This window comes from Crassostrea angulata, chromosome 6 (assembly GCF_025612915.1).
Source record: "Crassostrea angulata isolate pt1a10 chromosome 6, ASM2561291v2, whole genome shotgun sequence".
Lineage (NCBI taxonomy): Eukaryota > Metazoa > Mollusca > Bivalvia > Ostreida > Ostreidae > Magallana > Magallana angulata.
The window spans coordinates 4,573,007-4,586,085 of NC_069116.1; the positions used below are offsets into that span (position 1 = coordinate 4,573,007).

General features: G+C 35.7%; 1 protein-coding gene across 1 annotated transcript; it reads left to right on the forward strand.

Moving 5' to 3' along the window:
* Positions 1 to 5,319: 5,319 nt before the first annotated feature.
* LOC128188326 (ATPase family AAA domain-containing protein 3-like) lies at positions 5,320 to 12,344 on the forward strand. The gene is made up of 15 exons (XM_052859307.1): positions 5,320 to 5,587; positions 5,780 to 5,856; positions 6,162 to 6,323; positions 6,803 to 6,872; positions 7,386 to 7,551; positions 7,643 to 7,712; positions 7,820 to 7,975; positions 8,278 to 8,334; positions 8,431 to 8,556; positions 8,894 to 9,018; positions 9,304 to 9,355; positions 9,532 to 9,602; positions 10,648 to 10,815; positions 11,429 to 11,534; positions 11,729 to 12,344. Exons 1-15 carry the CDS (start codon positions 5,401 to 5,403, stop codon positions 11,960 to 11,962), a joined length of 1,827 nt encoding a protein of 608 aa, XP_052715267.1. The 5' UTR covers positions 5,320 to 5,400; the 3' UTR covers positions 11,963 to 12,344.
* Positions 12,345 to 13,079: the final 735 nt, after the last annotated feature.

Below are 13,079 nucleotides of genomic sequence, written 5' to 3' on the forward strand. Positions count from 1 at the left end.
ACAATGAAAGAAGAAATTTAAAAAAATTCGGAATCACGTTACTCTCTTCGGCTATTTCCGAAGACAAAACCCGAACGTTTTACGTCTGAAATATGACGTCATAATGTAGACTGAGCACGCGACGTTTAGTTTAACTTTGACGAATGATTTGAGTAGGCAACCATGCTGGCGGATCCTACTTTGTGCGTTTTAAATAGATTTTATTCTACAAAAATCAAACTGCACTGTGTTAAATATGCGCTCGGTCTAACGGTCACACCGTTTACATATTATACATTTATACGTAAATGGATTAAAAATACGGAGATTGGAGAACATAAAAAATAATAATAAAGGAAAACGTATTTGCCTGCTTTTATAATATACAATGTATATATTTATACAGTGTAATATGAAGTAAACAACCTTAGAAAGTTGTGACCAGTTACGGCCAAAGAAAACACTTCTTGTGCACCACAGTTTTACAATAATAAACATCACAGGGGCCAAGCCCGTTTTAACATTAATTTCAATGTAACCATAACGGGCTTGGCCCCTGTGTTGAACGTTCTGAGTCGTGAGGAACGCCAAAAAGCATTACTATTGTATATTTTAATAGCGAGCGCAGCTCGCCGGCGCGAACCAGTGTGCCCGGGAAAAAGAACGAGCTAAACCTACACTTCATCAAACAAAATTTTTTGTCTACGTCCCATAATGCTCTCTAATGTTTTCACCCGTGGTGCTATGCCAAAAATGGCCGACTTTTAACTCGTAATTTACGGTGACTAAAAGTTTGAAGACACGTTTTTCCTACCGCATATGCTTTGGGGAGACTCAGAAGATTTGTTACATACTTCCATACCTTCGTATTGAGTCGAGAAACGTAAACAAAGACGAACAAAGTCATGGATGACGTCACAGTGCACTCGCGCCGTATTTCCCGCGATAAATTTAGAGGTGGATCAAACATCTGTAATGAGTGTACTGGCTATTTCAGTATAGTCTGCGATACCTGCCTCCTTGACAAATGATTTGTTTTTAATCTTTTTTGATATAGAGATTTTATATATATATACTAGCAAGAGCCATACTAACTGTCATATCGATCCATTTTTAAGCTGATTGTGCATGCATGTACAGTAGGCAGGTAAGTATGTGAGTGGGGGGGGGGGGGATAAACAATAGGACATTTTGAACTAAATAAAAAGGAATAAAATGAAACAATAAACAGGTAAAAAAAAAATATGTAGATATTGCATATAGTCAGACCATTAAAATTTAAAAGTGGGAAATTACACATCTACAAACAGGTAACGGTCTCTCTCTCTCTCTCTCTCTCTCTCTCTCTCTCTCTCTCTCTCTCTCTCTCTCTCTCTGGGTAGGGGGTTGCGTAGCTGCAATAATGTAGCCCTCTCCCGATTTTTTTTTTTTTTGGGGGGGGGGGGGGGAGAGGGCTATAGTCTGTCCCAAGATATTTATGCAGCACATTTGGGCGATTTTTAATAAAAATACACTTACCTGTGAAAGAAGTGCAATTGAAATAGTTGAAAGGGATATTTTCCAAGATAATTTCATTGACACATTATCATCTTTCACTCGGAAAAATTCACAGGAACGAAAACAGATTCCTTACGGAGATTTATAATGGGGAATGTTTACATCTTTTCTCTATTCGGAATACACTCGGAATACATCGCGCAATATTTCAACGTTATCATCCGGGCTTGCTGCAATACAAAATCTCCGTAGACATCACATTTTTTAGCATTGTATTGAAACCTGATAAGCTAAGAGGGGCGTTTTGACTGAGAAATCTTGGAAATTTTTCATACTTTTGAATGAACATCGTTTGAATCCTGAGGTATTTATAAATATCAAGCAATTAAGCCAAATGTGAATCCAAAATATCTTGGGACAGAGTATACAACTCCATGGGATCTCCGTAATGGTGCAAGTGCGGGAGTGATTCACTCCCGCAACGATTTCGTCTCAAATCGTTTATAGATGACAATAACATTTGCATTTCTTACCTGGACTCTAACGTTGTAGATGTCTATGGCATAAATTAATCCAAAAATATCAAGTATAGTCCACATTTGGCATATATCGGTTATTTTTCGTGTATGTCAACAACGAAAATTGAATTTGTCCGCCATGTTTACTGACCTTGACCGGTTTTATTTTGGGACAGCCAATGAGAATTCAGGAGCGGATCTTGAACTGAATATAGGAATTCCCCTATTTTAAACATAATTAACGCGGTAAATATGAATTTTCCATTATAAACCATTTCCTTAAATGATGTTTTAGTGATATAACGAGGTAAGATCGATTATTTACACTGACATTCACGTTATCAAGCCCATCAAAACTCCAAGCGTACATCCCATAAAATCACGCGAGAACTGTCATGGCTGCTGAAAAAGACGACTGGTAAACATGCTGATGTGTTTTATCTGGTTTTGATTTATATACGGTTAATTTGTTCAACCTGAATTAAAAAATCATTTTATCTAAAAGAAGTCAAATATAAAATCGATCTTTTCAGACCGAAGTCAGCCGCATTAAAAAATTAATTTTGCACCATTACGGAGATCCTATGGAATTGTAGCCCTCTCCAGTAAAATCAGATATAAAAAATCGGAGAGGGCTACATTATTGCAGCTAGGGGTTGCGCTGTATGTATCATGACCATTAAAATTAGTACCTTTGGCATACTCATTGTAGAGCAATACTCTCAAAAAATTTTTGACGTTCGTTGATACCTAAATAAAACTATAAGTTGACAATGATGCAAGGTATGTGTAATTCTTGCTGCGCTCGCCAGAACGGTAGCACCGTAAAACATATTATAATAAACACCTTTAACCAATTTATTTGAGCTAAAATCCTTACTAAGTTGTGTTTACAATGTTTACACGTCGATCAATTTGATCGTTATTGCCGACTTCATCGTCGCTTCTTCGGCTATATCATCTTTTTTTATCAGTACTGGTGGCTCAAACATGTACGACTGAATAATAAGATTCTTTTAATTTAGTCAGCATGTAAAATAAACAACGTACACAGTCAATAAATGTCAAAGATAATCATGATAATGCTAATCCTAAAAATTGAAATTCCAGTACTCGTTGGTTTGTCCGTAAATGCTGTACGTAGTTCTATAAGTTCAACGAAACGATTTCCCCAGAAATATGACAACCCCATAAATAATCATTTACATTAATCAACATGTTTTAATTACCTAAAATATTATTCATGCCCGACCTTGTTCGAGGACTTTATGTACAGGGTCTTATATTATCGGATTAGTAAACCGAATTTGGTTTTCTAAATAAGTTTTCAGCGGTGCGTCGATTTACCCAAATGGACCCAAATGAACCCAAATGGACCCAAATGAACCCAAATGGACCCAAATGGCGACCCAAATGGACCCAAATGGCGACCCAAATGGACCCAAATGGCGATTAAAGTGGAAAACAATTATAATAAAATCCTTATTACTAATATTATTACTTGTTTTAGTCATTTCATTGGGCTGTTAGCCGTTATTAAGAAAAATAAAGACCCAAATGGCGATTCAAAAGGCGATTCAAGAAAAATATAAATTACAGTAAAATCATTTTTACTAATCTTATTACTTGTTTCATGAGGTTGTTAGCCGTTATTCAGACGAATTAAAGATAAATCATGATGAATTAAATGAACGTAACTGTTGGGAACAATTTAATAACATTTTTATAAATAATTATGAATATTATAGCTCTCTTAATTAGCAGGATAAGAGATGAATAAAACAAATTGTATTAACAGTGTTCAGACATGATGTTAAAAGTGGCAGTGATTTTGTTGCAAAAACATTTAATGTGGAAATATGGGATTATAAAAGAGCAGCATTGTAGATATTTAAGACCAATCATATGAAAATTAAGGCGAGATACAGCACGATATAATATTTTTATTTGCTACCAAGCGAGTATATGGGACGAATTCTATCGTTAAACCGGGTCCGTAGGATATCTGTCATTTTAACGATAGAACATTCTATCTAGGAGGAAATAAACAATAGGACATTTTGAACTAAATAGAAAGGAATAAAATGAAAAAAATAAACAGTTAAAAAATTTACGTAGATATTGCATATAGTCAAACCATTAAATTTTAAAAGTGGGAAATTACACACCGGGCTCTCTCTCTCTCTCTCTCTCTCTCTCTCTCTCTCTCTCTCTCTCTCTCTCTCTCTCTCTCTCTTGGGGTAGGGGGGTTGCTCTGTATGTATCATAACCATTAAAATTAGTACCTTTGGCATACTTATTGAAAAAACATCGATGTTACGTTCATGCGCGGATCTAGAGGGGGGGGGGGGGTCGGGGGGGGGGGGGTCCCGACCCCCCCTGGAAAATGAAAATTTATTAAATTTACATAGTAAAATTATCGCGAAAATATGCCTCGGACCCCCCCCCCCCCCCCTGGCAAACACAATTATCCTTCGGACCCCCCCCCCCCTGGAAAAATTTTCTGGATCCGCGCATGACGTTAAATATAGTTGCATTGTTTTTAATTATTTTTTTTTAATTTATCACATATTTTAATTTTGCAGTATCTATTCATTCCTCATATGGGCATTTTACACGACTTATTCACCCATCTACTTTTTGTTCAGTGATGACTGCCATTCGTCATATTGTTTCACAATTATTCTTTGAGTTGCTATTTAGTTAGTACAGCTACTGTTGGATCTAAAACCTGTCTGTTCGTCCCGTAAAACTTTATGCACTGCATCTTTCATTTTGTTTACAATAACTCTACAGAGGATCTTACTAGTTTTCTCATTTCAATTACAATGATATACTGAAATAATTCTAATTATTGTTTTGGAACTTCGGCTTTTATTTTTCCAAATTTCCCTAAATTATGGCTCTTTATTGGGGTGGCCTCCTCGTGGCAAGAGCTGGGCAACGTTATTAAATAGACAAGTTAATCATAATTCATTTTTAACTTGTCTGAATAACGGCTAACAACCCCATGAAATGACTAAACAAGTAAGAGAATTAGTATTGAGGATTTTATTATAATTGTTTTCCGCTTAAATCGCCATTTGGGTCTTTATTTTTCTTAATTTAACGGCTAACAACCCCATGACATGACTAAAACAAGTAATAATATTAGTAATAAGGATTTTTTTATAATTTTTTTCCACTTTAATCGCCATTTGGGTCGCCATTTGGGTCCATTTGGGTCGCCATTTGGGTCCATTTGGGTTCATTTGGGTCCATTTGGGTTCATTTGGGTCCATTTGGGTAAATCGACGCACCCAGTTTTCAGTTCCGGCTTTGTTGGCGCATGCCTTGTCAATTCTACTACACGTGAGTTTGTGATTGCAGTAATAAGTAGTGTCACAGTGCACAAAATAGAACTGAAATGTCATGGCTTTTCGGAATGGGGGGCGGGGGACAGGGGCCTCCATCGGTACCCCTCCCACCATCAGATGGAAAAGACGGCTCTGACCCACCGAAGCCTCTAACAAAATCAGAGATGGAATCTTATCGATTCGATTCTGCTGCTTTGGAGAGAGCTGCACAAGCCGCGAGGGAGCTAGAGAAATCAAGTAAGTTGTCATTTTAATGCACAGCAAAGCTTATTTATTATTAATTTATTTCCTTTGTAAAAGTCTTGCAAAATTGTAACGAATGTGGTCAACGTGTTTTCTGATGAAATGAGCTGTTGACAGTTCAAGGTTATGAAACAATTTTACTGTTCTAACCATTATTATTCTTTTCAACTTTTATTATTTGTTAAGGAAATGCAAAAGAAGCTCTGGAGTTATCAAAAATGCAGGAGCAAACGAAGCAAATCGAAGCCCAGTCGAAAGGGAAGGTAAAAATGAAGTGGTTCGGCTTTTTATCTGTTGAATTATCAATATTTTAAAGTTATTCAATATTTTGTGTCATGAAAAATTAAACACATTGGTCCACAACATTACCTTCTTACAATGAGAAAAAATATAAACGTTTTCATCTTTATAAACGAATGATGCATAGGGTATGAAGATGTAATCCGAATTTTCTCGAAATTTTAATGCAATGTAAGAACATGTGGAAACAGACTTGTATGAAGACCTATGTGTAGTGTGTAGATTATAATGATAAAAACATAATGTATAAATAATAATTAAATTATAGGAAATGGAAGCTCACATTGAACAAATGAAGCTTCAAGCTATAAAAGTACAGGAAGAGGAGCGGAGGAAAACTATGTCCAAGGAGGCAGAACTTCATCAACAGAAAGCTCAGTACCAAGATCAGTTAGCGCGGCGGAGGTACGACGACCAACTCTCACAGCAGGTAATCCTATTGTCAAAATTAATGTTTAGATAATAAAAAACATGACAAGTACTTATTTTTATTACATCATTTAATGACAAGAATCTAAAGGGTCAGACAGATGTAACAAAATGGGAGAAATAATGACCGTCCAGACCAGGACTCGAAGTCCAGTCAGGTCTGTCACTATTATTTCCAACCCATTACTTTTGGTGCCATCTCAGTTCAGGAACTGACAAGTTTAATCTAACCAAGGGAAAGATACTTGGATGTTGATCTTCAAGGTTGAAGATCATTGAAGGGGAGAATATGACAGTCAGAGTGACTGTCAGACCAGTTCAAACGCAAGCACCAGATTGCAGTTGGTAGAGCATCTGACTAGAGATTCAGGTGGCCTGGGATTGAATACGAATCTGGCCATCATTATTACTCTATGTAAAGTCTTGTTAAAGTTAACATTAAAATATATTGTTATTATTCCATGTTTTTTCTAATTTCAGGCAAGATTGCAAGAAGAAAATTTGAGGAAACAAGAGGAATCAGTTGCTAAACAGGAGCAAATGAGAAAAGGTGGGCCACCATTGCTTGTATAAATATATAGTTTCGTTATTTTAAAAGTGATTTATAAAAGTCTTTGTTGGGTGCAAAATGAAGCTAATTGAAATGATACAAGCAGTCATGTTCATGTATGAAACAATAGTAAACAATGGATGCAAAGTTTTGATAAGTGAAGATTCTCTAATCAACAAACACTTTTAATTATTCTGAAAAAAATTTACACAGTTCCATTTACATGCATGTGTGTGCTCCAGTTATATGGATAAGCTAATAGCTACCTGTACAATTGTATTTTACAACAGGGCTACAACACAAAATTTATCTAAAATAATTAAGTGTGGCAGCCAACATTATACTTTATTATAGGACTAGGTCAACTTGCTTTAACCATTATATTGCTCATTACAAACAGATTATTCAATTTGGTATTAAATGAGTATTGGTAAATGAACTGATGAACACTCGGATTTTTTTCCTTTTTAATATGTTTAGTTTTTTGTTAATGAATGATCTCAATATCTTTAGCCACATTGGAGCATGAATTTGAACTCAGGCGAAAAAATGAGCAAGCTCGAATAGAAGCCGAGATGAAAGCCCGTGGCCAAATGGAGAGAGAGAACATCGATCTAATTAAAGAACAAATCAAACTTAAGGCTCAAGAGAAGAGAGAGACTGTTTTAGAATCAATTAAGTAGGTATTGTTACACTAAAATAATAATGGTTTTTAAAGGGAGCGGTTGTTCTGGTCTTTGTACATATAAAAGTGTTCTTATTTTCCACAGGACTGCAGGATCTGTTCTAGGATCTGGACTTCAAGCCTTCATCACAGACCGTGACAAAGTGGCAGCAGCGGTATGTTGTGTTCCCTTGCTGTATCTGTTAGCAAACAATGCTCACTTTCTTCTTTCTTGCTCGCTATAGAAATGCAATGACATTTATCAAGTTTTCCATTGATCCAGGCAGTAGGTTTAACCATGGCAGCAGTGGGGATATACGCCGCCAAGCACAGCACGGGAGTAGCAGCACGCTACATAGAGGCCCGCCTTGGAAAGCCCTCACTGGTCAGGGAAACCTCGAGACTGACGGCAGGGGAGGTCATCAAACACCCGATAAAGGTACTGTGGAGAGATCAGAAAATCTGTACTGTAGAGCATTGTTAACGTAACTATACAGGTAACACTGGAAAGGTAGGAAAATCAGTGTAAGAAGTGCAGACACAGCATTGTTATTGACAAAAAACCAATACAAGTAAGTAATATTGTAATCAACACCAAAATCAGTGTAGCATTTTGAAATATAAAATGTCTTAAAGTAGCATTCAGAAGAAATTTCATGATTAAAAGCAAATATAAAAGTCTGTTGATGCAAAGTTGATATTCTCTTCCACTCTGTATGAATTAGTTATTTCATTTTTCAGACAACCAAGAGGTTATTAAATAAACCTGAAGATGCACTGAAAGGAATTATTTTAAAAGTATGTATGAAAATAGCAATTCTGATGTATATTAATAAATTCATTGCTTATCTTTTGTATTTCATTGATTTAAAACAAATGTAACAAATTTTATAGCCAGAACTTGAAGAACGACTTAGGGATGTTGCCATAGCAACCAGGCATACAAAGAAAAACAAGGGATTTTACAGAAATTTGTTGATGCATGGTCCTCCAGGAACAGGAAAGACAATGTTTGCCAAGGTGAGAGCCATTATAGTTGGCTAGAGTTATCATTCTTTGTAATGAAGTTAAGCCATGTATGAAATAAGGCCTCATCTATAGACTTAAATCAATGCTTATATTCATAAAAATTTCAAACTTGCATATATTATTCCTTTCATAGTTTGTAAAATTATCATTATTTATTAGTTAGAGCATTTTGTAACTGAAAATTAAAGATTGGTTATTAGTTAGAGCATTTTGTAACTGAAAATTAAAGATTGGGGATTTAGAAGTATTTAAATTTGCTTGTATTTTGAATTTGTTAATTAAGGTTTATGTGTTGAATGAATGAGTTGATATATTGTTTTATGTTTAGAGTCTTGCGGTGCATTCTGGCATGGATTACGCCATTATGACGGGCGGTGATGTGGCTCCGATGGGCAAGGAAGGGGTCACTGCCATGCATAAGGTGTTTGACTGGGCAGGGGCCAGCAGAAGGGGGTGAGAATTCACATAATATAATATGAGAGTGGTATAATTCAAACAATCTAACAGAATATTTTATAGTCTTTTTAACTCAAAACAGAATAGAGACTGTGCAGATCAGTAAGCGTTTTATTACACAATGCCAACTAAAATCACAAGTAAATTTAGCTGTCACTTAATCCTTATACATAGAAATGACTCTATTATGGTAAATTGGCTGAAGATTCTATTGCTTTATTTTTGGGGTTGTGGGGGGAGATTCTGATGTTTTATTTTATTTATACTACAATGAATTTACAGGGTGTTGTTATTTGTTGATGAAGCAGACGCATTCCTCAGAAAAAGAAGCAAGGTAGGCTAAACAACACACAAACTGTTTTCTATGACTGATACAGTGATAAATTTTTGTTTTTGGAGAAGCAGGTCTTAAGTATAAGTTCAAGTCAATGTTAGTCACAAAAAGACCTTAATTGTGGATGATGAGAATTTCACTAATGTCAGATGTTGAATTTGATGTGGTCATTTCAGGAACACATAAGTGAGGACATGCGGGCCACATTGAACGCCTTTCTGTACAGGACAGGAGAACAGTCGTCCAAGTGAGTGTGCGAATGGTCTACTCTGTATATCCTCATTCTTTTGTGAATGACTTCCGCTCTGTTGTGTTTTGTTGCATTAGTATAAACATTATAGAAGTTCTATTTGATATTTTACTGATCAACAATGTCATTTGGTGCGTTTGTTGATGATTTTTGAAAGATTTATCTCCATGTGGTTTTATTTAAAAACTCATTACTTCAACTTAATAATTATATATGCACATATTTTAATGCCTCTGAGCAGGAGATTTAGAGACAGAAATAAAACTCCTCTTGAACCTAGTGCTTTTAATGGCCAGTTTGTGATCAGTATTATTGTTTTTTCTAACCATTAGTCATTCGATCTATCTTGTTTCCTGCCAGAATCATATTGCACAAATTTGATTCCAGATCACAAGACTATAGAAATTGGAGGAACAAAGATGTAATGGTTTATTTCCTTTTAAGCAAAAAGGAAATAAAAGATTTTCATTCTCCTTAGAAATGCATAGGGAGAGAGACCATAAATTCATTATTTAGTTTGTTTGAAGCTGTCAGTCTTTTGTCTCATTTTAAATTATTGCTGATTTCCCCCCCATTTTCTGCATAGTCTTGTAAATCACCTGTTTCATTCAACCTTATTAATGATATTAAGGCGAGATTCATTCAATTCTACTTGATCCAATCATTTGGACCATTGAAGTATCAAATAAATTTCCATGCTTTTATTCTCATAGAATAATAATTATAGGAAATATTGCGCTCATTTTATTTCGCCCCCTTGCCCTAGTTGTCAGTTGGCAAATTTTAGATTGGATGAATTGACAGAGTCATCTATTTAATAAAATGACTGCGTCTGTGTGAATTTAAAACAGCGCAAACTCGTTAACAAGTGTAGAAGGGCGAAAATAACATGGGGCAAAATCACACTGTGTACAGTAATTGTTATCAAACTGCAAGGCACGGTTGTTCATTAAATTCTTTTTCTTAAAAGTGTTACAATTATAATTAAAAGTATTGGTAGTCATTAAGCTGATTTTTATACTGTTTATATATCTCTCTACAGATTTATGTTGGTGTTGGCCAGTAACCAGCCCGAGCAGTTTGATTGGGCCATCAATGACAGAATTGATGAGATGGTTGAGTTTGGGGTACCCACCCTTGACGAGAGAGAGAGGCTCGTTCGACTTTATTTTGATAAATTTGTCCTGAAACCCTCCATGGAGGACAAAAGGTAAGTTTTCAACGTGACAGGGACACTTTATCAGTATGCATAAACATTTCTGTGTGGGTTATTTGCATTACATATGCCTCCAAAAAATAAAATGAAAATTCATTTATTTAATCATAGAGATAATACATACAAGTATTTTTAAAATCATGGATCCATGTTATTAGTGACATCTGGAAACACGATATTCGCGTTTAATGCTAATTTTGACTACCCCTGAACATGCATTATTTTTGTCAGTGAAATTTGAAACCAAGCATACAATTTTTGTTGTTGATGTTAATAATTAAAACATGAAGATAAATGAAGAAGTAGTTAATTTTCATAATTTTAGAATTGTGATGGGTTGTTCTTTACAAGTATGTCCTTGAGGTGTCACATATTTTAAGGAAGTAAGATTGTTTGTGGGTATTGATCCCAGTAGAACAATAGACTCGCTGAGTATCCAATTACTTGTCAGTGTCATGACTCTTTGATGTTACAGCAAGACAAAGAGGTCCGAGTAACACTCATAAATAAGAAATGTAGATTACTGCAGTAAAATTAGATTGGTAATGAATAAAAAGTACTAGGATGGGCATTGTCATCATACATGTATTCATTCTATGTTTGATAGGTTGAAGTTAGCCGAGTTTGACTACAGTGCCAAGTGCTCTGAGATAGCCAGAATCACAGATGGTCTGTCAGGTAGAGAAATCTCCAAGCTGGGCGTTGCTTGGCAGGTAAGAAGTACAAATGTCTGTTTTGTCTTCTCATTGTAACATGCATATTACCACAGAAAATGTTGAGTTTTTGAACACAGCCCCTGCAAGATGGCAATGTAGATTAATATCCTTAAGTACTGAAGAAGTCACTAAGTTTAAGACACATTACTTTATTTCAATTCTTTCATGAGTTTTCTTCTTCCTGTTCACAGGCGACAGCGTATGCTTCGGAAGACGGCGTTCTTACAGAGCAGATGATCGACGATCGTGTAAACGACACTGTCCGACAACACAAGAAGAAGGATCTGTGGCAGTACGAACAGGAAGTGAAGGAAGAACAGGAACTGGGCACTGCCTACACCTCAGAAAAAGACCGCGCAGCGGACATTACACCACCACAGAGCAAGCCTGGAGCCGATCATAGTAAACCATCCAAAGGCAGCTAACAATAGTACAGCTCTAGGGAGTCCATTAACTGTGTGTCAGAGAGCTGTAGGTAGACTGGGGCTCTGGGACGAGTTTTAAATGATGACCCAACTTGAAGAATTGGGGAGTGTGACAGTATGATAGGAGGGAGAGTTGGACCAACCAGTTGTTAAGCAGTTCAGTTCATATAGTGTTTTATTATTCCATTCTGAGCTGCAGGCATTTTATGTACATGTACAATCTCCTATGTTACATTTATATAAATTGATTCACTGCCACAAAATGAGTATGGGAAACATTTGATGTAGATTTCTATGAACATTCATGATGTGTAAATGTGATTCTGTGATTCTGTAGTTGTTTTGAGTACTGCTAATATAAAGTAAATATGTCATCCACTGAGAGTGAGTTTATTTATCAGTACAAATGCAGAGCACAATCAACTAAATAATTGTTGTTCAAAAATGTTTAATTATTTCTGCATTACTATTGTACTATTGACTGGTATCTCGGTCCTGTCCAAACTTTGTAGGTCTTCGACTTGGCTACTTGCATGACTGTTAGCAATGGTCATATGGTACATGTATTTTTGCCATGGTCTCTAGCAATGACATTGGTTTGTCTTTCTGATAAGGGTTACTGTCTAAATAACTATTTTAGTAATGAATAAATTTAGGAATTATCAAAAATGAGCAAGAAAAACGTATAGATTTAATCTTATTTATTGTATCAGTCTCATTTTTATGCCCTCCTTTGAAGAAGGGAGGGCATATTGCTTTTTAGCTGTCTATCGGTCGGTCCAAATTCCAATTATTTGCAGTTTCCGTTCACTTTCTTCGCAGACGATGCACATATTGTAATGAAATTCAGTATACAGCAGAGCTTTATCATAAAAAAAATTTAGGTCAAGTTTGATTTTGGGTATGATCGAACAATTTTCGACAGAATAATGCCCTTTGGATGTAGAAAAATTTCAATTATTTGTAGTTTCATCTCATTTTCTCGCAGATGCTTCCAAGGAGTGTTTCACAAACTGCTCTTGTTTTGTGTAAATTTGGTACAATGTAATATACTAGAAAAAATGTATTTTAATTTTGTCATACTAAACAGCATTGAAGATGGGTAAAAGGACAAATC